This window comes from Xenia sp. Carnegie-2017, unplaced genomic scaffold (assembly GCF_021976095.1).
Source record: "Xenia sp. Carnegie-2017 unplaced genomic scaffold, XeniaSp_v1 HiC_scaffold_20, whole genome shotgun sequence".
Lineage (NCBI taxonomy): Eukaryota > Metazoa > Cnidaria > Anthozoa > Malacalcyonacea > Xeniidae > Xenia > Xenia sp. Carnegie-2017.
This window is the reverse complement of record NW_025813483.1, coordinates 1,609,495-1,633,972: the sequence shown is the minus strand read 5'-3', so window position 1 is coordinate 1,633,972 and position 24,478 is coordinate 1,609,495. Positions and strand designations below refer to the sequence as shown.

Here is a 24,478-nt window from a genome sequence, read left to right as displayed (position 1 = left end):
TGCTTTGCCAGACCATTTTAAAATCATCTCATCCTGCTCCGACACATTCGACCACATGATCCAGGAAAGCCTCCTCATCTCCAAACTAAAACCTTCACTTAACACCCAAGGCAGCTCCATCCCTCTAAAGCTTTTCTAGTCTCAACACCTAGCCCTAACAATACATCACACTTACACAGCCACAGTAACCTGGTACCTCAAACTATGTAAATAACTCTGTATATATCTATAATTCTTGTTAACTTCCTTATTAGTCTGAAGATGTCTTGAGTCAAGACGAAACGTCACTATTTTAATAAATTTCATAAAACCAAATTGTTTATGACTATGTTTAAAATATTTTGTTGGGCTCTAATATTTATATGTTTGTAAATGTAGATTGTCCAGGTTGGTATAGTCCTGAGAAGGACTGTTTTTGTTGTTGTTGACTACAACTGTTTTTGTTTTGTTGAGTCAACAACAACAAAAACAGACCTTCTCAAAACTATACCAACCTGGACGATCTACATTTACAAACATGTAACGATACTCCCGGGTTCAAAACATTTACTTTAATATTTATATTGATATGAAAAATACAAAATCCTTGCAATCAATAAAATTACCCAAAAGTTACATTGAGCATCATTCATGCATGTCAAACCAAACAAACATTGCAATCAGCTCTCTTCTTCTATTTTTATATCTTTGTTGTTGTAATTTTCTGGTAATTTGGCAATAATGTCAATTAAAGCTTGAAGTTCTTCATCTGTCCTCAATCTTTCTTCACTTTCTTCAACTATAAGTTGTATTTCGACAGGCGTAGTTGGTCGTAAATTCAACATTTGTAACTTCTCTCCTTTAGTCAAGTTGAAAGGTGCAACATCCTTGAGAAACTGAGTGATAACAGCTTCATTTTGCAAACAACAGGGTGTCTTTTCAAGGTACTTCACAACCTCATAGGAAATTGTAGCCAGGTTTTCTTGTCGAATCTTTTTACTTGGTTTCTTGTTCAACTCTTTCTGCATCTTTTCTTGAAGTAGAGACAACACTTCATAATTGCTTACCATTGCTGAACTTTTATCAAGAACTTCCATAATTGTCTACTTTCTTATTTTATCAAACAAAGATCCAAACTTTGAATCCAACTTGTCACGTGAAGTCTGGAGTGTATTTTGCTTTTCCTTTTTACAGGAATTTGATATATGATGCATCTAGTTTTATCCTAGAAGTGGAGACGAGAACAAGCTTTAAGAGATTTTACTCAATTTGAATTTATTTAAAAAAGTTTAAAGATTTTTGAATCAAAATTATTGTGTTTGAAACTATGAAAATTCATAAAAAGCACTTTATATTTGTTTATGTATACAAGAGAGGAATTAAAAGAAATCGTAACTAAGGAATGCTGCAAATTTTGCATAAAAATTATCAACGAATATGGCGGTTCCACCAGAGCGTTCTCTGAGATCAGTTTTTGGTAAGATTCTGTTTTACTCATATGTTTTTCTTTGATAAAACATTTTAATATCAACTAAAGAAACCCAGCGTTGTATTGCAATAGATCTTATAGGAAAAATCATTGTCAATCCATAATCTTCATTCTTCACCCAAAATTTTTGTACAATAATTGATCAACAAAATATCTTTATAGTTGGAAATATTCCGTACGAAGCTTCAGAGGAACAGCTAAAAGAAATATTTGGTGATGTTGGTCCTGTTATAAGCTTTAGGTTGTATTTTTTATCACTTCGGCGCTCTTTCGATACAAACATACTTGTAGCATTTTACAAAACAAACATACATGTAGAATTTTACAAAACTTTTGACTCTTTTTAGGCTCGTCTTTGATCGAGACACTGGGAAACCAAAAGGTTATGGTTTCTGCGAGTACAAAGATCAGGAGACAGCAGTGAGCGCCATGAGAAACCTGAATAATTATGAGTTAAATGGAAGAACTTTACGCGTGGATAGTGCAGCAAGCGAGAAAAATAAAGAGGAAGGTAAACTTTTATATTGTTTATTTTAGGTGAATGTTACACAAGGAGAATAAAAATAATGTTTGTTTCTAGAAATGATAGCTTCAAATACATCTGAAAGCAATCCTTATGGTCCAAATGTTTCACCATCTGAAGCTCCTTCGGCAATTACACAAGCTGTTGCAAGCCTCCCTCCTGAGCAAATGTTTGAGCTTATGAAACAAATGAAGGTTTGAACAGATATTTCAACCCCTTACTCATAACCTCCCCCTTGACAAAGAAGACATCATCGCTCTCCTTGAAGAGTTTTTTAAATTAATGAAATGAATAAATCCATGATATTTTCATTTGCTGTAGGTTTGCATACAAAACAATCCGGAAGAGGCTCGACAAATGTTACTGCAAAATCCTCAACTATCGTATGCCTTATTGCAGGCACAGGTTGTCATGCAGATTGTCAGTCCCGAAATTGCACAGGTGGATTCATTTCTAGAATACTAATTTTAATGACTCATATCTTTTATGCTCTTGTGTTCTTTATTTCAGGCAATATTGTATCGTCAAGCTGAACCACCTCAACCAATTCAAGCTGAATCTCGCCTCCACCAAGCCATGTTGCCCATGACATTAGGGGTCCATCTGGATCTTCTGATATTAGAGGTCCACCTGATATGAGGGCACCGCCTGATATGAGAGCACCGCCTGACTTACATGGACCTCCAGACAGACGAGGAATGCCAGATATGAGGGGGGCACAAGATATGAGAGGATCATCTATGGATCGAAGAGATGATCGTGGTCCGCCAGACAGGCGTGGTCCTAGGGATATGAGAGGACCTTCGGGATATGATCGTACACTTGATGGAGGAGATCCGCGACGTAATCAAGATTTTCGAGGACCTCCAGACTTCGAGGTGGACATAATTTGATGTTTTTTGAGAGCCTGTAAATCTTTGACATTAATTAGTTTATGATTATAGATCGTGGGGATTACAGGGATCACAGAGGATTTGACCGTGTTGGAAGAGGACCATTAGGTACGTTGTCGTATATTATTATATGGCAAGCGTCACTTCCGGCAAAATGGCGCGCTTTTATTGCTTCAGAAACATTTTTGCCGCTCCGTTATTTTCTCGTCTTCGACCACGGTCCAAAACGCGTAATTTTACTGTCAAATGTAAACAAACTTCGTAATACAAACAGCAAAATGCAAAATTAACGAAACAAAAACCGTTTACGAATGTAATTCGAAGGAAAACCACTTGGAAAACAGTTTAACTATCCAGACAATACAATTTGAAACGATATATTTTTTATGAACGAAAACTAGTAAAGTGAAAACCGGCAAAAAACATCAACGACGAGAAAGAAAGCAAGTTTCGTTTCATGTCAAATAATGCAATATAATAAACCTTTTAATAACCTCGCTTTCTTGGTCTTTACTGAGAAATATCGGACCTTTGTCTTGTTGTAAAACCTCGCCGTACGGGCTCAGTCTGTAGAGAAAAACCTCGGTTCTATATTTCTCCGTAAAGACCTCGCGCTCGGTTATTAAGGGCTTAGTAATGGAACATCTCTTATGTGGTATTCATATGTTCCTTTAATGTTAGATGACCGTGGTCGTGGTCCACCAGAAGGACGTTCAGCTCCACCAGACAGGTCAGGTGGTAGTTCACGAGGGGGCAACCCTGATCCAAGGAACGCTCGTGGTCCAGATCCAGGTTCCAGACGTGCTCAATCCGGGACATCTCAACAGGAAGAAAGATTTGGAGGTGCAGGCCCACCTCAATGGAACAAGGCAGGCCCGCCTCCCCCACCACCTACAACTGCTCCTTCCATTTCCACTGCACCAACTTCAGGGTCGACTTCCACTTCTGGAGATGTTACTTCACAAGATCAGGAAAAGGTTTGAAATTTTTTTGTAGAACTTTTTTTTGTTATTCAACACTTCAGTAAGATTTGTTATATTTGTCATAGGCTGCTCTTATCATGCAAGTCCTTAGTCTTACTGAACAGCAGATTGCCCTCTTGCCCGAAGATCAAAGGCAAAGCATCATGGTATTGAAAGAACAAATCGCGCGTAGTTCACAGTGAGTAGTTAATAAAACTTTATTTATTGTGAAGAATTTATGGATTGATGTAGTTTCACTAAACTTTGTTTTACTGAAATGGATTTAACGAATAAGGAGTTAAGTTAGACTCGGTCTTGTCGTCAGTGTCGGGAGCTTCCGGAAGTGGTCGTACGCTCATTTTTCGTCTCACTTTTTTGCTGACTCGGTATTCATTTTATCCCCTTTAATGACTTTTTATTTCGAGCATTCTTCGTAAATGACCTTCCAAATACTGATGTTAACTTCCCCCTGGTTTTTCGACTCCTTGCTGTGTTGACAGGGGGGTCGTTGTACCAGGATTTTCGTCGCATTTCTATGAGCGCATCGTCTAAAGCGAAATGAATGTGCGATCTTTACCAACGCGATTTTACCATCGTAATTTTGAATTTAGAATTTTGAAAATGAATCTTTAGAATTGATAATTTTGGTTTTTACGTTTTGGTTTTTTGTTGGTTTTCTATTGGAATAAAAGTTTAGGCTGAATTGCAAAATATTCTCAAATTGTTTTGTTTTGAGGTCAGTCATCGGTCTATAAACATGAACTGAATTTCATTCTGTGTTAATTATGACTACATACATCATTCTTTATTGTAAAAACACAATCTTTACCTTTTACAAAATTAACATCTCGACGGTTTGTTGGTACCTCTTCGTACAATTTATAGTTCTTTTCTGTATCTTCGACGATCTTTTTTTGTTTCTTCGTTTTTAACCCTGAAAATATATATATATGAAAGAAGTTTGCCCGAAGACGTCAAATGTCGAATAGTAAAATTTTCATTACATTCTTCGAACTTTGAACGTTGTTTTGCGACTTTTTTGAAGATATTTCCTGTAGCTGTTGCTGCTTTTTCGTTATTTTCATTTGATTCATTTTTATCGTTTTCTTCATCGAAGTCTTTTCCAGTTTGCTTAAATTCGTTGTCGTCTTCATCGTTCTCGCTACTTATAAAAGTACTAACCGTCTCTGACGTGTCATCGTATTCCCTTTCTGATGGCGGAATTTCCGTTGTTTCCCAAGGATTTTTTAACAATTCGCCAGTAGCGCATCTTTTCTTTTGAGTTGAGCTTTGTGGCGAATATTCTGTTGAAAAAACTAAAGAGAATTACATTTTGTTTTACTTTCATATGTTTATGTGATTTAACAAAACCTTTCTTGTTGTATTCTGCTTCTCCGTAATTTGACGTTTTAGCTTCGTATGTTTTTCGTTGATCTTTACCAAAGCAGCTATATTTAGGAGAAGGTTGCTCGTGGTAGGGTTCTGTTGTGTAGGAAAAGTAAAGTTAATTGGTTGCCTTAGACCTTGTGCTCATAAACCTAAAGCCATTTCCAGCCGACAAATCAAAAAGTCGAGCAGAAAACAAATTCCAAAAAAAAATTATCTCTATGAATACACGACGCACATAAAACTGTAAATTTTCGACTTTATTTCAAAGCCATCCTCACGCAGAATGAGAATTGCTTTGTCTGAAGATGGCTTTGAAATAAAATCGAAAATTTACAGTTTTATTTGCGTCTTAAATTGATACATAATTTGCCATCTCAAGATGACTTGTTTTTTCGAAATTTGTTTTGTCAGTAAAAAATTTATTCTAATTTATTCTAAGACAGATGTCACATAGATTCGGAAATTACACGCTCTCCCCCCCGGCTGTGGTGGATTTAGTGATCACTTACTGCGATGAATAAAATAATTGCATCTTTCTTCTTCACTTTCGTCTTCATTGTCCAGGAAATCCTTATTCTGGATTTTTCTGTCTTCAATCACTTGTGGAATATCATTAAAACTTACTGTTTTAAATGTTAGCGGGGTTATGTGTGTAGGTATCGGAGAATGTTCAGGAATGTGTTGTCTTGTGGAATGTTGTTGATCCATTTTATTCCTTAAGGTGTGTTCTATTATTTTGTCCCCAGAAACATCAAAAGTTAAATCAATGTCGGAATGATCTATTGTGTCAAAACTCCTGTCGGCTTGTTTCTCAACAACTGGTAGTTCATTTTGTTTTGGAAGCTTTCTTTCGGTGGAGGCATTGTCTTTGATAAGTTTGATACACTCTTTCTTCATGATTGCTGTTAGTATATTTGACTTGGGTGAGTTGTGTCGGCCATTTTGTCCTTTCTTGTTTTTACAACCTGAGGTGAGATGAAAAGTGTTAGTTTTGCTACATCTTTGAACGATTTTGTTCGTGAAATGTTTAGCAAGATGAAGAGCGTTGGTTTTGAAATGATTTTTAACCCAATGTTTGCAACCAGACCTTTTGTTGAGAATAATGTTTGAGAAAGAAATTACTGTAAAGTAAATGGTTTGAACCCGGGAGTATCGTTACATGTTTGTAAATGTAGATCGTCCAGGTTGGTATAGTCCTGAGAAGGACTGTTTTTGTTGTTGTTGACTGACGTTTCGACAACCTTAGCGGTAGTCATCTTCAGAGTCAAACGAAAATACTCGTAACTTAAAGTTAGTTATGAGTATTTAGGACGTTATTGAAGAACTTTGTTGATGTTGGAAATTTGTATTTTATGTTTTACATAATGGCGGTATCGTCGTTACTCATAAAGACGAAAGAAAATGTAAGGAACAATAAAAGATTATTACTTTTGTTCAACAGTTGCTTTTCCCTTCTTTCTATATCGAGAATTCTTTCAGCCAAATGATGCAACTTCATTCGGTCTTCTTCAATATTGCCCCTAACTTTCCCTAAATGTTCCTCTAAAGTGACGTCGTCAGCTAAAGTGCTCATCAAAACACGATTCACTCTGCTCTCAGCAATGATCTGACGAGACAATATTTTAGTATAAACAGCTCTGAATAAACCCACATTACTTTCAGTATCCTTTCCCGACTTCATTTTGTATGTAAGCAATTAAACAATTGTGACGTCACCAATTAGCCTTTAATTATCCGGAGACATGAATTAATTAGTAAGTCTTGTCAAATGCCAATCATGAGGTCGATTTCAGTTTTACTGAATAAGAAATGAGTGAAATTAAAACAAACTGAAAACAGCGTGGTTTAATCTTAAAAATATTCTTTTCGACAATTTGCACAGAAACGTCGGAATCTTTCTTCTTTAACTATGTTTGCAATCAGAATTTCGACCATTAATAATTTTGACACCAAAATTGTACCAATAGTATGTCATTTTGACGGATGGTATTATGTCAACAATATTTAATATGGCGGACGAAGATGCATAATCATATTCCTGATGTTTCTTTCATTTTGTTGACATTTTCAACGATAAAACTCACAACGAAATGACAATATTTGGCCAGGTAGTCATAGGTCCACCTGGAAGCGGGAAAAGTACATACTGTAAAGCGATGAAGGAGTTATTAACAGCTTTAGGAAGAAATGTCGCTGTTGTAAATTTGGACCCTGGTAACGATGTGTTACCTTACGATAGCGATGTTAATGTGTCAGATCTTATTACTTTAGTGGATGTTATGGAGAACTTGAAACTAGGTCCTAATGGTGGACTTGTTTATTGTATGGAGTATCTTGAAGCGAATTATGATTGGCTCATAGAGAAATTGCAACATTTTAAAGATTGTTACATTTTATTTGATTGTCCTGGCCAGGTCGAGTTGTATACACATCATATGTCAGTCCGAAATATCGTTCACAAGCTCCAGGAGAAAGATTTCAGGGTTTGATTTTTGTTCAATATTTTTTACATGATATAATCTTCAATGGTTTAAATTTTCTTCAAGATAACATTTATAATTTCACGAGAGCACAATGTTATAAGACATTTGAAATAGACGACAAATTTCTTTGTAGCAAACATGTTTTGGCATACTTTATGCCATCTTCAGTGTGAAGTGAATCAAAATAGGAAGTTTACATGATAATATCATCATCATCATCATCATCAAACTGCTGGCGGATGGCCTCCAATCTTTCTCCACTCTTCATCTTCTCTTCCAATGCTGCCATCTCTATTCATGTCATCTCTCCATCTCCTTTTGGTCTTCCTTGCCTCTTTTCTTGTCCCACTCCATTCGGTTGTTTTTTTGCCCATTCATGGTTTGAAGCTAGATGTCCTGCCCACTTTTGGCTTTATTAACTTTCGATGACATCCTTCACTTTGTTCTGCTCTCAGGTCTTCATTCGGATCTTATCTCTCCTGTGACAGGAGCATTGATCTTTCCATACTCCTTTGGGTGATTGCCAGTTTCTCTCTTTGATGGTTGGTAAGTGCCCACGTCTCTGCTCCATAAGTCATTGCTGGTAGTATGACAGTGTCCATGATCTTCCTTTTGAGACACATGGGCATTCTTTGACTCTGAATATGACTACCGCTAAGGTTGTCGAAACGTCAGTCAACAACAACAAAAACAGTCCTTCTCAGGACTATACCATCCTGGACGATCTACATTTACAAACATGTAAACTTCCTATATTGATTCACTTTGCACTGAAGATGGCATAAAGTATGCAAACATGTTTACTATAAAGAAATTTGTCTTCTATTTTAAATGTTTTATAACATTTATAATTGTAATTATACATAAAAGACAAAAGTTTCTCCGGATTTAAAATGACTTTAATTGTAATTATATAGTTGGCAGCTGTTCATCTCGTTGATTCTCACTATTGCAGTGATCCATCAAAGTTCATCTCAGTTTTACTGACATCCCTATCAACTATGGTGCTTATTGAATTACCACATGTGAACATCTTATCAAAAGTTGATCTTATTGAGCAGTTTGGAAAGCTGAGTTAGTTGTGTCATGTATGGTGATTTTCAACGAAATTAAATATTTTAATATACTATGTTTTATTTTAGATTTTGCTCTCGATTATTACACCGAGGTTTTGGACCTGAAGTTTATTTTGGATGAATTACAAGATGATCCTGTGATGAGGAAGTTTAAGAAATTGAATATGGCTTTAATCAGTGTTATTGAAGATTACAGTCTCGTCTCCTTTTCGCCGCTAAATGTTCAGGTGAGTTTGATCTATCACAATATACGAATGAAAATGCATGAAATTTTTGCTGCAATGGCTGATATAGCTGAATCATTGGAATCGTTAATATTGCTTGTGTCCAGTGTGCGAATTAACGGTGTGCAATGTGCAATTTGCACATCGTTTTAGCTAAAATGAAAACAATCGCACATCACTTTTTCAAACGATGTTCAAAAATCAGCGGTTTTAACGAAAAACACTGTCGTAAATCATATGAATTTGTTCACGTTTAAAAATATTAATTTAGCAATTAGCGCTATATAATAATTAACGTAGTACCGATTTGATTATGCCTCTAAAGAAACACTTTTGTCAAAAAAATTGCACATCGTTTTTTCTCAACTAGTTCGCGCACTTGCTTGTGTCTATGTATCTTTTGTTTCTCCTTATGATTTATTACTTTTGTGCAAGTAGTTTCTATGTTTTAGGATAAAGAAACTATGTTGTCCATAATAAAAAAGGTCGATGGTGCTAACGGTTACGTATTTGGTGGCAAGCATGAAGAAGGAAGTCTCAGCAAAATGTTATCTTATGCTGCTGGTGCCGACTTTGAATATTTTAAGTATCCTTCACTCTTGCGTTAAACTTCATGTTATATTTTTCAATTGTTTCTTAGCTCACATGTTAACCAATCACAGTTCACTTTGATTTTGAGTTTGCAATTTCATTGGATGACAAACTTGAAAATGAACATTGTATATTGCAACATTATTCAAAAATTTGGATTCTATTTGTGAATCATCAAGTTGAAGAAATTGGTATTTCAACTTCGATTTGTACCATTATTGAATTCATTATTTCCTTGACTGAGAGTACAGATTTGCCAGTATGCAGGAGAAATATGTCGATGTGTCAAAAACTGAAGCTTAAGTCAACGAACTATTTATCGAAAACTAACATTTGCTTTAAATTGTTCAAAACCGACCTTTTGCAATGTGAATTAAATGTGAACTACATTATAGCAAGTTATTTTGGTAGGGTAAAGATTTTTCTTAATCTTAGTATCAAACAATACAATACTTGTGAAATGTGACCACCTCAAACTCAGATCTTTATGTTATGTAGAGATGTGATTGCAATTTGATGATGTTTCTGTACATATTTATGTAGTAACAATGAATTTTAAATTTTCTGACATAAAATGTAATATTACTGTAATGTAAATGCATAAATAATATGCAGTACACAATACATGCATTGTAGAGTAATTCAATTCAAATTTTTTGTCTCATAGGTAAATGTATTACACAGTTTCCCAACCAGTAATTTGATTTAGTATACAGTCCTGGATTAGGAACCCATTATTTCAGTGTCTATAATTTATAAAAACGTATGCAATTTGTCTGGTTCAACGTTTTTCGTCTTCCCGGTTTATGGACCGACTTTTAGCGATACCAAAAACACGGGGGGACGTCACACACTTGCTTACACTCTAATTTATTGTTCATTGTTTGAGGCTCGGCTTATTGTTTTATTGTTTAAGGCTCGGCCCAGTCTTCCACCTGGCTGAAGGCCAGCCACTGATCTCCCAATCGACACTGTATAAAGTTCAATGAGAAGGAAGCGCAACAATGGCCGATCGTCAGAGACTTGATGCGCAGAAACAGACCCTCGACGATGCTTATGCAGCTCCTGCCAACTTTCTTGAGGTTGATGTAGTTAGTCCTGAGACTCATGGTGTCGGCAAGAAACGATATACGGATTACGAAGTTCGAATGAGGGTAGGGACATAATGGAGAATTATGATGAACTATGAATTTGTACATTTTATGTACAATATTGTATATTTTCAAGTTTATGCGGTATTCATGATATCGAGCGGCAAATTATGCTTTTGACACAAGCCAACTCAATGTTTTCTTTACTGTATAATTATTATCTTTGCTGCAATTTAATACATTTAAATAATTTAAATTGTACAAAGAAGTTTAAAATGTAACAAAATCTCCTTATTTCACCAAAAATTACTTCCCTCTTCTACCAATCCTCACACTTTCACAGATACAAACTTTTCATACGAGGTTTGGGAAGTACATAAGTTCAGATGATGGTTTGTTTTTTGTAGAGTAACTTAAGGAATGTAATTATCAAATTACATTTACCTTTGGGGCAAGAAAGTTTGTTAAAATTTCTTATTATACCCAACTGTACTATCATTATGAATGTTGCAGTTAAACCCAGATTTTTTTTATCCGTATTAATACATAACATTATTAAATGTCGTCTTACATTAGTATTAAAAATATTTTAAAGTTTAGTACATCATCATCATAGGGTGTTTTTTGATGTTTAGGTTTTTCATAAGCTATATGCTGACTAATTTCTTTCATATGTTTCACAGTCGAACCTTCCGGTCTTCAAATTGAAGAATTCATCTGTGCGTAGACGCTACAGTGACTTCGAATGGTTGAAGTCAGAATTAGAAAGAGACAGTAAGGTTAATAAAATAAAGAAAATTCTAAAGTACGAAGAATAACTACATCAGTGTGTGAATTAGTTTAGAAAAAACGATGTGCAATTTCTTTGACAAAAGTGTTTCTTTAGAAGCATAATCAAATCGATATTACTTTATTATATAGTGCTAAATTCTAAATTAATATTTTTAAACATGAACAAATTCATATGATTTACGACAGTGTTTTTCGTTAAAACCGCTGATTTTTGCACATCGTTTGAAAAAGTGATGTGCAATTGTTTTCATTTTAGCTAAAACGATGTGCAAATTTCACATTGCACACCGTTAATTCGCACTCTGGACATGCTTTTCTGTTGGCTATTGATGTATTATTTTGTGTTTTTTTCCAGATTGTTGTACCTGCTCTCCCTGGAAAAGCCCTAAAAAGAATGCTTCCATTCAGAGGAGACGATGGTTTGTTAAATTTATTGTCTTTCGTAGCGCAGTTGCCATTTTTATCAACTGGTTTTCTCTTGATTTATCTACACATAATCACATTGATGCCCCAAAAATTGGTTGTGCTAAGTTTTCGCACTGACATTTTTCTTCATGTCTGAATTTGATAGGAAAGCTGACAATTTTTGTAACAAGCCATTTTCTTGCCCTCTACTATTATTCAGACCAATTTTATAAATATTTCTCATAGTCTACATGGTGTTTTATCACCACACAAAAAAAATGTACTGGCTAGACATGATTTTTATTGCATATCTTGATTAATTTTTAGGAATATTTGAAGATGAGTTTATTGAAGAAAGAAGACAAGGATTAGAGGCGTTTGTCAACAGGTAAAAACTAAAACCATGACAGTTCTGACCAGGAAACATGAAGATTTTTTGAACTTTTTGCTTGTTTATTTCAGAATTGCGGGTCACCCACTTGCTCAGAATGAAAAATGTCTTCACATGTTTTTACAAGAACCGACAATTGATAAAAATTATGCTCCTGGTAAAGTTCGTCATTCTTGATTGTGCTTGGATATCTATTTATAATTTGTATTGTTTTTTTGCTTTGCAAATGCTTAAGAGAATTTCTAATCAGTCAATTACTTCTCTCATTGATTGCATTCGCACAAGTTCAGCATGTCATGGAATGATTCTGTATTATGGTTAATAACTCAATGCCAAGATTATTAGTGATTATTTTGTATAAAACATTTTCATTATTTCATGGAAAATATGCTTTCTCCCAGTAATATGTTTTTACAATATGCCTCGAATTGTTAATTGTCAGCTATTGATATAAAGTCATTATCTCATGTGTCTTGCTTTGATTCTCTGTCAAAAAGCAAATAAACATCATGATTTTCTATAATATGTATCAGTGATTTATGTGGAAGATGTCAAAAAATTTTCCTATTATTTTGTTGTTCATCCATTATTAAAACTTGTTTTCACATCAAAAACTACCCACAGGGGTTGCACAATATTGTGGAGGGAGATTGACATCCCCTGATTATCGGATTATTAGGAATATTAAAAAAATTTTATCCATAAACCGAACAGTAGCAGATTTAGGGTAAGTCAAAATAAATTACTGCAGCACATTTTGGCATGTATTTATGTTTCCAAGTACCTTAGAGGCAAATTCATCGGTAAAATTATATTCTTCAGAAATTCAAAACCAGTAGTGTTTTTCTCAAAGTACTTTGAATTTAAAATGAAACAGCAATAATTTATTTTGACAAGCGCTGGATCTGCTACTCCTGAACAACAAAGAATGCTGGTTCAGCTAAAATGTTGTTCTATGAAATAGACACACCACCAAAGTCAGTCACGTATTGTTGGGGCCAACATTTTTTTGGGAGGGTGTCCCTCTGACTTATTGTGTCAATCAAAACTGACTTGTGCAAACATTTCAGTCACGTCCTGTTCATATACTCCATATGAAATTTACATAGGAAGACAAAATTTACATAACATGACAAATGCCAGATTTATCGCAAAGCCATTTTTTGGCTTCAGCACAACATTGACTGAGACTCGGCAAAATGCAGTACTTACAGTAGTGACTATAAACAACGGCTTACATTAGAAAGTTGGTATACCAACTTGGAACAAACCCCCCTGAACAGATCACAGCAATTACCGGCACCTTACAAACGACTAATTCACAATACAAACAAACGATCAACTAAAATATTTCACTTCACACTAATTCACAATGACAATACACATTTCCTGTACACACAATACAATGACCTAAGAACCAGATAACAAATACGGCTAACCTGACGTTTACTCTTCATTTGACTCTGAAGATGACTACCGCTAAGGTTGTCGAAACGTCAGTCAACAACAACAAAAACAGTCCTTCTCAGGACTATACCAACCTGGACGATCTACATTTACAAACATGTAAAGCCATTTTTTGTTAAATTTTGAGTTTGTTTGTGCCTAAAGGTCATAATCAGTTGAGATAATATTGGGCATTCATTCCACTTTGAGAAAACGAGAAATCTCGTACGCATGGTCGATCCCGATGTAAAGAATTATCTACGTTTGGCAGTAATTTATTAAATCATTTTAAATTATGCGCATAATTTAAATTCCTCAAATAACCAATGCAAATTACAAATTACTTATGTTTCTTACGTTTCTAAGTAACTGCGATGGCATTCGAGCCTGCAATGCTTTCAGTGAACAAAATTCAACAATCGTGTTTACTTCATCTAAGTGAACTGCTTTCCTCACATACTCAGCCCGAAATCACTGACGGTAAAATAACAAAATGCTTGCTTAGAGAAAAAATATGAAGATTGATGCTTAAATAGATTTTTCTATTAAATTAACGTTGTTTGAGTATTTATTGAAAGATTAACGACAAGTTCATAGAAAAGGCAGCGAACATAGTTACTTATAAGTTCCACACTTTAAACCATGTGATAGCTAATAAAGAATATGTGTTATCTAAGATATGAAGTGTTCTTATCGATAAAAATAAGTCGTAAATATCGGCCATTACAAGTCGCTCGCATTTTCGGAAGGTGTCGTGAGGCTCCGTAATAGTGATATTCGTCTAATATGTCTTGCACTTCTACACATGGCAAGAATAACATGGCGAGATATTAATGAGATGTTGTATGTGTGCTTTAAACATGAATAGTCGGTTTGTAGTGATGGATAGCAATGCTGACGGGGATGTCGACTTAACTGTGCCATCCCAAAGCACAGATGTACGTTTAATTTCCCAAAACAGTTTGAAAACGGGTAAAAACAAGCGAGGCTTTCGTAAAGTCGCCAAGGACACAGCGCCTCCATCTGAACGTCCTGTGCGAAGAATCAAACTAAACCGTCGCGTTTTCAACTCCGAAACGACAGCAAAACCAGGTGTTTTCACTGGTCTTATGAAAAATTTTGAAAACGAGGTTGAGGTTAAGAAAAACGACGTCAAAGACAAACTTGACGTACCTAATGGGATAAATGTTGTCGTGGATGATTTTTCAAGCAATGCACGGTCAGTGGAGATTTGCGAGAGGCCAGACAACAAGCTGTCAAGTCCATGTACATATCAAAAACTTCAATCTGACAAAAGAACATTCACGAAGCGTCTTGTCATGACATCCCCATTATTGCAACCGAGAATCACAATTAAAAACTATCCACTTTAGATTGTGGCCTAAAGTTCCAGAATAAGAAGAAGAAAGGTATCAGTCCCATAATATTGAATGGTGTAAAAGAAAAAAGTGACATAAGTACTGCATCGAAAGTTTTAACAACTCCAAAAGTTTCCTTATCAAAAAAACGTCCTATAAGTCCAGTCGAAGCTCCTCCAAAGCTCAAATCACCTAAGAAGAAAAGAAAGGTTAGTCATGTTAATGCGCCATCTACTCCAAAAATGACAAATGGTCATATTCAATCATTTATCTCCGATAAAAAACCACCTTCTCCTTGTGAACGTCCGCCATCTCCTGCATTATCATTGGGAGCTATAACTGATGATGATTTAGATGATGAAATAAGCTCATCCACTACTGAAAATCTTGTTATTGTTACAGAATCATCTAAACCAGTCCCCATTCGGTCTAATGGTAAAATAAATGCTCAGAGACATCTTTCTGTAGGTAGTAAAACAGACTCTCTGTTAAAGGATGATACTCTTGAAATTATGCCTAATGTAGACGAAGACGATGATCTATTTACATCAAAATCTGATAAGAAATCCAGAGGGAAGCTAACGCGTTCTTTGTCTGAGGATAGTATTTTCGATGATAATACCAACTCAAACATTTCAGAAAGTCCTAAATTCCCAACATCTTTTCGTATTCCTCGACAGAACAACTGCCATCAACCAACAAAAAATTCTTCTCAATGCAACACAGACAAAACTAAACCCACATCCCATGAAAGTAAGGGAAAGATCTCACCTAGAATTCCTTATGCGAACCTTCCGCCTAAACCAACTAGATTTGTCAATAACCTTTGCCAGACATCAAAATTGAGGATATCATGGAATAGCATGAAGGATGTATGGTGTTGTTTTGAAAGGAGGGACTTTCCCGCCGGTTTAAATATCCTAAAAGAAATAGATAAAGAAAAATTGTATATTGAATATCGTATGTTGGAGGAATCATTGAAAGTTTTGAAAGAGATGTGTAATGTTGCGGCTGATCCAAATGCGGCGAAACTTGTGTTAAGTTTCTTCGAGGAGTTAAAACGGCGTAATGCAATCAAACCAACCACATATATTATCACTGTGCTATCGCTTTGCTCCTGTAGCTGGTTTCAAGAAGGATTCAATAAACTAAATGAAATGTTAAACACCATACCATTTCGCAATGAAAGAACTATTTACCGTTTTGCTCAAGATCTTCTTAATTGTGTTGGCTCAAACCACAAGTGGGTGCTTGAGTTTGTACTTTGTGTCAAGCGTTTGAGATTACCAAACCCAAAAAATATCCTCAACAGTGCCTTGTCTACCCTCTACTCGGCACCTCCTTGTATTTTGAGCAGAGTCACACAACCTCAGTGGGAGTCCTTGTTAGACCTTATGTCTGCACCCATCAACATTCAAGGAGTCATCCAGCTTCAAAATATTTTGGAGAAATACATGATTCCTATGAGTGATAGATTCATTGATAAACTTGTCGTGTTTTATGGTAATTCAAACTGTGCAAAACAACTTCTGATTTGATTCACAGGAAGTCTATTTCATATGACATTTCCTCCTTATTCAAAAATGATAACTTGAACATCCGTGAGGTTGAGACTCATATATTGCAACTGGTAAATACGGGATCTTTGCCCAAAGATGATGTTTTAGAACACTTTATTAACAAGTCGGAATCGTTGAAAGAATTTTCTCACATCTATAATGTCTTTACCAAATGCGAAGCAGCTGGCATAAATCTCTCGGTTCCAATTCTCAAGAAGATGTGTGAAATGTTGGAAATGTGGCCGGAAAACACCAATGCTTCCATTGAAGTTTATGGAGCAAGACGAAGAGCTGAGGTTGCATTAAGAAAGGAACGGAAATCCACATCTCCTAAATTACCTGTTGTTCGGAAACAAGTTTCCATTTGCCATCAATACAAAAGTACTGGACGGTGCAAATTTGGTATAAATTGCAAGTTCTCTCATGTGTTGAACACTACACCACCAGATGTTCATCATAATGGTCTAACAAGTCCTGTATTTTTTGATGAAAAGAAATTTTCAAACACATGGAAAGACTCGATGATTCATACGACTTCCAACACTTGTGCTCGTGCAACTTTGGTGAATGGTACGATGAATGACTCGTTCCCATCTTTTCAAAATCCGTTACTTATTAGACCGATGTTTAACTTAATCCCTAATCCGCGACTTAGGATTTCACCAACACCCGGTCATCCTTAACTCAACCTTGCCCTCACGTCTGCCTCATTGTGGCAGCGACCCTGGACCACCTCCAAGACATCATATAGTCATACCTCCTGTATCTTCTACAATCCCGTTGATGTCGAAGACAATTCCGCTTTCAAAGGTAGCCGACAACTCAAAATTGAAACGAAGTTTTTCTTGGGAGTCCTCTGGTAACCACAGCAACACCTCTCCCGTTTCGAACCCCACCCTACCCGGGTCACGACATCAAAGTCCTTGTAACGATGGTAACAATAACAAGACGTCATTTGAAAATCGTCAACTTAGTATTTCTAAAGATATTGAATCTAAAGACTGGAGTCATCTCTATCTTACCTATGTTGAACTGAAGATTCAGAACAAAGTCGTTCTATCAAATGCTTTACGGATGTTTCGAAACTCACTTGTGAAAGATTTGTCTGCAGCGAGCGGGAATTTCAAAGACTTCGTCGGTTTTATGCAGAAGGAACTCTGCTCTGTGAAAAGTTCTCATTCAAATTCTTCATCTGATAAAACATTTGATGAGTACGACGTTGAGTTCATCGGCATGCTGGGTGTTAGTCTTTTGGAAAAATGTTCCGCGAGCAAAAGCTTCAATGTTGGTTACGAAGTGTTACATGTTTTACACACTTATGATATCGTTTATTTTAACTGTGGGAAGAATTTCGGTTTGTATAACCGCGACATTTCGTCATCATCCGTTGCTCTTCTTGCTGTAAAGTTATGTCTTAAAACAGATCTGGGAAATGGTTTGGCTAGTGCTTTCGAAGTGTTGCGCTCTAGTAATTTTGCCACACCAGAAGATGGGACAAATCGTGAACACGTCGAATATAGAATCAAGCTCCTACAACAGGTCTTTCATCTTCTCCTTGAGAAAGGTAATATCTCCGATGCCTGTCAGATCATAGAGCATTTGAACGTAAACACCAGTTTAACGACTCGTCTTTATTCGGACGTTGTCGACTGTTGTACTAAAGCTCATAGGTATGATGAAGCGTTTAAGGTTGTGAAAGATATGGAGAGTCGCAGTCTTGATCTCAACTGCCAATCTTGTCAGAGTTTATACCAGAAGTTTTTAACGAAATGTTTGTCAGAAGAGAAAGATGAAGACGCGATTGCTGCCTTAGAGGAAATGGAGTCACGATCAATCATGTTAAATGCTCTTTCTTGGCAAAAAATCATGAAACACGCTGAACCAAACACAAACGAATTCTTGATTAACATGTTGTTTGAACGCTGTAAAAGTCTTGCTGTGTATACATCAACATTCTCTGACGAATCTCCGTGGCTCTGTCAACTTGGTTGTGGTTACACGTTGATAGAAGTAAAATTAATCATTATGGAGCATCTAAAACAGTTACAACATTTCTTGCAACGTGACGCACAAGCTATCATCCCGTTTTCACATATTAAAGACTTCGAAATCATACTCTCTCCCAGTCTTTCGGAAGGTGGTCGAACCGGAGCATTTGCTCAGGGGCGCCAACCAGAATATTGAAGAAAGTACCCAGATTTTGAAGAGAGTTCTAGAGGAAGAACTCAATCCATCATTGAAAATAACTTCACACGAGAAAGCGAATTTCCAGAGTAAATTTGTGGTCGAGGGACTGTCTTTTTATCAATGGTGTCGTTGTAATGTTGATGGAACACAAAAATGTAAAGGTGAAAATAAAGATGAAGAGGATTTTGATGACGATTCGTCATCCATTGGATCAATCAAGAGCGCGATTACTGACTTTGATTTAAGTCTTTCAAATTAGAGAGAAATCATTGTAAGTGCAGTTTGTTTGTACCAATGAATTTATCGCCAACAAGTTTTTTGTCTTCCTGTGTGACAAACTTGTTCCTTGACTAGTGTGGGAGATTTTCTGAAAAGTCTTAAAAGGCTTAACTACTATAAAGGGAATCAATGTATCTATTTTTGAACTCTTGTAAAATTTTCAAAATTACAAACCTTGTTTTGTATACATCTACGTCAATAGCTAGTATCTGCTGTACACTAGAAACAATATTTTCTTACTCAAAAAAATTTTTAATCAATGTGTTATAGAGCTGGTCGAACAAGTTGACGATGGTGAGGCGCGACATGAAAAGTTTGTCTATTTATCTTTATAAGTATTGTAAAGGTATTTTTATACGTTGGTTAACATGTGTTCCCAATTTTTCATACACGGTTTGATTTTAATTCAGCGAGTGTTCATCGAGAAAAAATGAACCTTTAACATTTGTTATTCTGTTGTTCAATATTTGAAAATCCTTCTAACCTCTAAGGACAAAAAGATTTTCTATTAAACAACAGTCTATTACTAAACAGCGAGCGTAACATAGTGGTTTGTTACATATCATAGGTATGTGGCTATCACAACTAACAAAGCTTGGGTTGGTCTAAGAAATATTTTGTATAATATATATGAGTGCTTTATTGTGAATATTTGATAGTTACGTTATAAAAGACTTGTGTTGAAGCGCATGGAGATATTGTAATTTTTTGTAATAATATTTTTGCAGACGTGAAGTTTGCTCAAACTGCATTTTTTATACGATTTTGCTTGGTTAGCACAGTTGAAAATTCTCATTATGACTGACTGAGTTTTTTTCAGCAGTTCTAAGTAAGAGATTTTACGCTTTTACTCTAGTACATTAACTGTAGCTGGTTTTGTTAAATACTGTGGTTTAGCTAACATCGATAATTGAAGGGGGGGGGGCATTATTGATAGTTGCATCTTATTATTCGTAGAAAACAGTTGATTCAAAGAAGGTACGCCAGAATACGAGTATATGAATGTTCCCCTTAATTATCGAGCTAGCTACACCGTTGATTGAATGGCTCTGTAGAATGTTAACTTTGATCGCATTGTTGTTGGGCTCTTAAAGACCTTGAAGCATTAGATTGCTTTTCATATGTTGTAGTTATAAGACAAAGTCTTTCTAGGTCAACATAGTTAACGTAAGATTTTGTATGGTGACCATAACGTTTTGTTCAAGTTGCCACTAGATATGTGGTTACTTATTGTCTTCCTTATGGTTAACATATGTATGTAATACTTCATCATGCGTATTTAGACTATCCTGTACATCCTTAAAAAGGACATTTACGCTAAATTATGTTTTTTATAATTTACTTTGCTGAAAAAAATTAGCTTTATGTTAAAATACAAAGTATCTCGAGTCTTTACTCTAGTTCATGAACTTGGACGCTGGATGTTAAGGGTAAGTAATTCAAAAATATCACATGTTTGTAGATATGGATCATCCATTTTAATGCCGTCCTGTAAAGAATTGTTCGTGTTAATGTTTTCTACATCTTTTGCAGTGGTCACAGTGGTCATCTTCCGTGTCAACTTGCTCTTCCTTAAGAACTTCACTAACCTGCATGATCTACATATCCACAAAAAGGTAACAATACTCTCGGATTTAAAACATTCATTTTCATTCTGAAGTGTTAGTTATACTCGACGAACGTATATTGTTACATGTTTGTAAATGTAGATCGTCAGGTTGGTATAGTCCTGAGAAGGTCTGTTTTTGTTGTTGTTGACTGACGTTTCGACAACCATAGCGGTAGTCATCTTCAGAGTCAAAAATTGAGAGAGTCATTTTTTGACTCTGAAGATGACTACCGCTAAGGTTGTCGAAACGTCAGTCAACAACAAAGACAGACCTTCTCAGGACTATACCAACCTGGACGATCTACATTTACAAACATGTAACGATACTCCAGGGTTCAAACCATTTACTGTAATCGTATATTGAATGTTTGACGGGAGGAAAATTTTTCAATAATTTATGATATAAACCACATATTTTCAAACTCATTTCTATGTGTTCGTAGTTGTTATGGATTCCTGCAAATGGTTTTTGTTAGTTCTTGTGTTTCAGACTTTCGCTGACAGTCGAGAGTGTTCAATCTTCGAGCAATTGGTAAGATTTATTTCTCATTTTTTTACTATTGCTGTGTAGTAGCGTCTAAACTTCAAAAGCAGGGGAAGATGGGAAGGTAGTGGAGAAGTGGTTTTCACATTTTCAATATATAGACCTTTTGGCTTTTGAAATATTCTATTTGTGTTTACAACAAGATTTACAAGAATCATTTATCAACATAATCATGGCTAGATCAATAAAAAAAGGACGTTTACATAAGGTCTCGTTCTTTAAGGCAGAAAACCTACGCTATGACATTTGTTTCGTCAACTTAATTATTCATTGCCTATTCGCTCTTGAAACATGAATGTCAGATGTTAAAATTGAGATCCTAGATAGCCTCGCTACGAGCAAGGGACTTTAATCTTCGAGCAAGGGACTTTAGTTTTCGAGCAAGGGACTTTAGTCTTCGAGCAAGGGACTTTAGTCTTCGAGCAAGGGATCCTAGATAGCCTCGCTACGAGCAAGGGACTTTAATCTTCGAGCAAGAGACTTTAGTCTTCGAGAAAGAGACTTTAGTCTTCGAGCAAGGGACTTTAGTCTTCGAGCAAGGGACTTTAGTCTTCGAGCAAGGGACTTTAGTCTTCGAGCAAGAGACTTTAGTCTTCGAGAAAGAGACTTTAGTCTTCGAGCAAGGGACTTTAGTCTTCGAGCAAGGGACTTTAGTCTCCGAGCAAGGGACTTTAGTCTTCGAGCAAGGGACTTTAGTCTTCGAGCAAGGGACTTTAGTCTTCGAGCAAGGGACTTTAGCTTTAGCTAACTGCAAAGTGTTGTCAAAGAGAACTTATGCACACAGGAAATTAGGAAGCTCGTGTACCTCCCACACAACATTTGCAACTGTTACCAAACGAAACTTTTGAGGAATGAGATTTTGCAAATTTTTGGTCGACTACCTGCAAAAGTAGACAAATATGTCGACATTTTTGAGCAGGGTAGGTTTTTCGGTATAGTATAGTTTAATTATAGTGTAATTGGATATAGTATAATGGGTATAGTTTTGGGTGGGTTTTGAGCATTGTAATGATTAGATTGGATTCTGTATATTCAACTCAAGATTAATTCTTAATCTGTAACCACTGATCTCTAATCCTGGCACAAAGTAGTCTAGTTGTCATGGTGAAGCAATATGGCGCTTGATTTAAAGCAACGACTAAAAGGATTGTTTTTGTTAGTTTTTATAAGTCTTTGAAAATGCCTCCAAAAGGGAAAGGTGGGAAAAAGAAAGGGAAAAAGACTGAGAAGAAGATTACCGATATATACCAGCAGCTGACGACAAGAGAAGCAATTTTAGCTTTTCAGTACGTTCTGTACAAATGATTGTTGTTGAAAATGTTAACGTCAAATTGCAAACTGAACTTGTCTGCTTTTTATGTAGAACTGAGATAAAAGAGCGAGACCTTGAGCAATTGACAGAAGAATATCGCGTATTAAAAGAAAAAAACCGCAAACTTCGCTATAGGGTATCCTAAAACATTAAAAGCCGTGCTTTTTTAAATTTATTTGAAGAAAAATGGACGTTTGTTTGTTTTTGTAAACGTATTTAGAATGAACTACTTAAAAAAGAAAAAGAAGATCATATCAAGATGCTGTTGAAACAATCAAAATCAAGTGAGAAAGAAGTTGAACAAATTGCAGTTGTCCAACAAGAGGAAGTTGAAAAAGCGATTGCTGATAAAATATACACCATCAAAAAATTGATAAGCGAAGAGGAAGGTGAAAATTTATTCATCGCGTGTGAGAATCTTATTTTGTAAGAGTTGTGTAGCCATGTCTATGATTGAGGATGCAAATATTTCTATATGCAATTTGTAATCCATTGGAAATAAACTTAGCTTACTTTATCTGAACATTTACATTTACAAATATTTCTCTCTTCTTCCATCTTCAAATATCAAACTAGGTACACCACTGTCTTGTAACTTAAAAATGAATGAAACAGTTTACTTGTTTGTAGAATTAAAGGCGAAAATCAGAAGTTTAAAGAGTGAAATAACGGAAACGAAACAGATTGCTTCTATTAGAAACGGTTATAAGGTATTTCACAAGTCATAGTGACAGTTTTTGCAGTTTTCCTTAAAGTATATCTGTTTTACTTAGATAAATGGTCAAGTTGTCAATAGTAATGAGATCAATGTGCTTAAAAAGAAGTTATCTAACATGGAAATGTCTGTTCAAGAGGTTTCAACGCATTTAAATCACAGTTTAAAAATTGCAAAAGAGGAAATTCAACAACAGGCTGAAGCAATGTTAGCAGATCAGAAAAGACTTGCATCCGAGGAAGCAGTTAACTCAATCAAAAAAGATGATAGGCAGGAATTTACTGACTATCAATGGCTCAAGAAAGAGGTGAACCATTCTTTTCTTTTATGTTTGAGTGCAGATATTTTTTTTGTTTTGATTGATTCAGCTTTCTTGGTAAACTTCATTCAGTTAGCTTGATTTATATACAGATCAGTATTCATAAGCGGGCTGTCGAAGATATGTCACTGATTGTCGAGACTTTAGAACAAGAAAATCTTGAGATTATGAAGGAGCTTTTCGACTGTAAACTTAAGGATGTAAACTTTGCAAGGTGAAGGAAGTTTAGCCATTCATTCCAGCTTTTCTACATTTAATTCGAGATTTTGTCTTCTATAAATTTTTTCATTGTCTCAATAGAAGTTTTTACTTGTCATCTGTCAATCAAGAAGATGATTCTAACGAGGAAGGGATATATTCTCAGCATGGTGTCATCAGTGATGTGCAGGATGGTGAACAGAATGAAGATAATTTATTGGACAATTATCTGATTATTGATGAAGATTCAAATCTGGTAAAATATTGTGCACATGGTTGACAAATGACAAGTGTTTTTAATGTTCCTATTGCAGTATTGTAAGTCATTTGCCCTTCCCTAGGATTCGTGTAGACTTGGTCCTTTGGAGCTTCCTTTATTGTCAGTTGTTGGTAAGAAGTTGCCAGTTCATGAAGCAAGAGAATCTCAACTCCATATAATGATAAGTGAAGGTCAGGATTTGAATAAAACTGATTGTGACAATGAGTTCTGGCCTATATCACATAATATGCTTCGAACCCTTGCAATCAAGTGATTTTCTTGTGAAACAAATACTTTTGAGATTTTAAAATGATTTAAATAATTCATAAATATATAGTTCAGTGTTTATAACCTATTGTGGATCTCAGATTGACCTTGGTCAACTCCAATGGTCAACTCTCTTTT

General features: G+C 35.6%; 6 protein-coding genes and 1 long non-coding RNA gene across 7 annotated transcripts; 5 read left to right on the top strand and 2 right to left on the bottom strand.

Annotated features, from left to right (window-relative positions):
• Positions 1–536: 536 nt before the first annotated feature.
• LOC124442590 (DNA-directed RNA polymerase III subunit RPC9-like) lies at positions 537–1,245 on the bottom strand. Its single transcript, XM_046993079.1, has one exon. It carries the CDS (start codon positions 1,074–1,076, stop codon positions 660–662), a length of 417 nt encoding a protein of 138 aa, XP_046849035.1. The 5' UTR covers positions 1,077–1,245; the 3' UTR covers positions 537–659.
• Positions 1,246–1,392: 147 nt separating this feature from the next.
• On the top strand, positions 1,393–4,148 carry LOC124440911 (cleavage stimulation factor subunit 2-like). The gene is given in 10 exon segments (XM_046991335.1): positions 1,393–1,456; positions 1,631–1,709; positions 1,816–1,979; positions 2,049–2,185; positions 2,313–2,432; positions 2,502–2,547; positions 2,550–2,869; positions 2,936–2,987; positions 3,566–3,861; positions 3,933–4,148. Coding segments are annotated over 10 exon segments (1,371 nt in total). The 5' UTR covers positions 1,393–1,416; the 3' UTR covers positions 4,050–4,148.
• A 797-nt stretch (positions 4,149–4,945) lies between these two features.
• LOC124442593 lies at positions 4,946–5,282 on the bottom strand. The gene is made up of 2 exons (XR_006947300.1): positions 5,218–5,282; positions 4,946–5,150 (listed from the first exon to the last, which is right to left on the bottom strand). It is a non-coding gene; the product is annotated as an uncharacterized LOC124442593 (long non-coding RNA).
• Positions 5,283–7,243: 1,961 nt separating this feature from the next.
• Positions 7,244–10,250, top strand: LOC124442588 (GPN-loop GTPase 2-like). The gene is made up of 5 exons (XM_046993076.1): positions 7,244–7,718; positions 8,636–8,792; positions 8,861–9,021; positions 9,471–9,604; positions 9,861–10,250. Exons 1-5 carry the CDS (start codon positions 7,326–7,328, stop codon positions 9,910–9,912), a joined length of 897 nt encoding a protein of 298 aa, XP_046849032.1. The 5' UTR covers positions 7,244–7,325; the 3' UTR covers positions 9,913–10,250.
• A 328-nt stretch (positions 10,251–10,578) lies between these two features.
• LOC124442589 (sorting nexin-12-like) lies at positions 10,579–12,811 on the top strand. Its single transcript, XM_046993078.1, has 5 exons — positions 10,579–10,763; positions 11,384–11,479; positions 11,848–11,911; positions 12,225–12,285; positions 12,360–12,811. The coding sequence occupies exons 1-5, from the start codon at positions 10,614–10,616 to the stop codon at positions 12,463–12,465; spliced, it is 477 nt and encodes a 158-aa protein (XP_046849034.1). The 5' UTR covers positions 10,579–10,613; the 3' UTR covers positions 12,466–12,811.
• Positions 12,812–14,538: 1,727 nt separating this feature from the next.
• Positions 14,539–19,868, top strand: LOC124442586. Its single transcript, XM_046993074.1, has 2 exons — positions 14,539–19,109; positions 19,388–19,868. The coding sequence occupies exon 1, from the start codon at positions 17,435–17,437 to the stop codon at positions 18,833–18,835; it is 1,401 nt and encodes a 466-aa protein (XP_046849030.1). The 5' UTR covers positions 14,539–17,434; the 3' UTR covers positions 18,836–19,109; positions 19,388–19,868.
• A 579-nt stretch (positions 19,869–20,447) lies between these two features.
• Positions 20,448–24,424, top strand: LOC124441922 (coiled-coil domain-containing protein 83-like). Its single transcript, XM_046992393.1, has 11 exons — positions 20,448–20,547; positions 20,651–20,733; positions 21,217–21,258; positions 22,431–22,556; positions 22,634–22,718; positions 22,803–22,971; positions 23,213–23,292; positions 23,356–23,604; positions 23,709–23,830; positions 23,917–24,070; positions 24,156–24,424. Exons 1-11 carry the CDS (start codon positions 20,482–20,484, stop codon positions 24,345–24,347), a joined length of 1,368 nt encoding a protein of 455 aa, XP_046848349.1. The 5' UTR covers positions 20,448–20,481; the 3' UTR covers positions 24,348–24,424.
• The last annotated feature ends 54 nt before the right edge of the window (positions 24,425–24,478 follow it).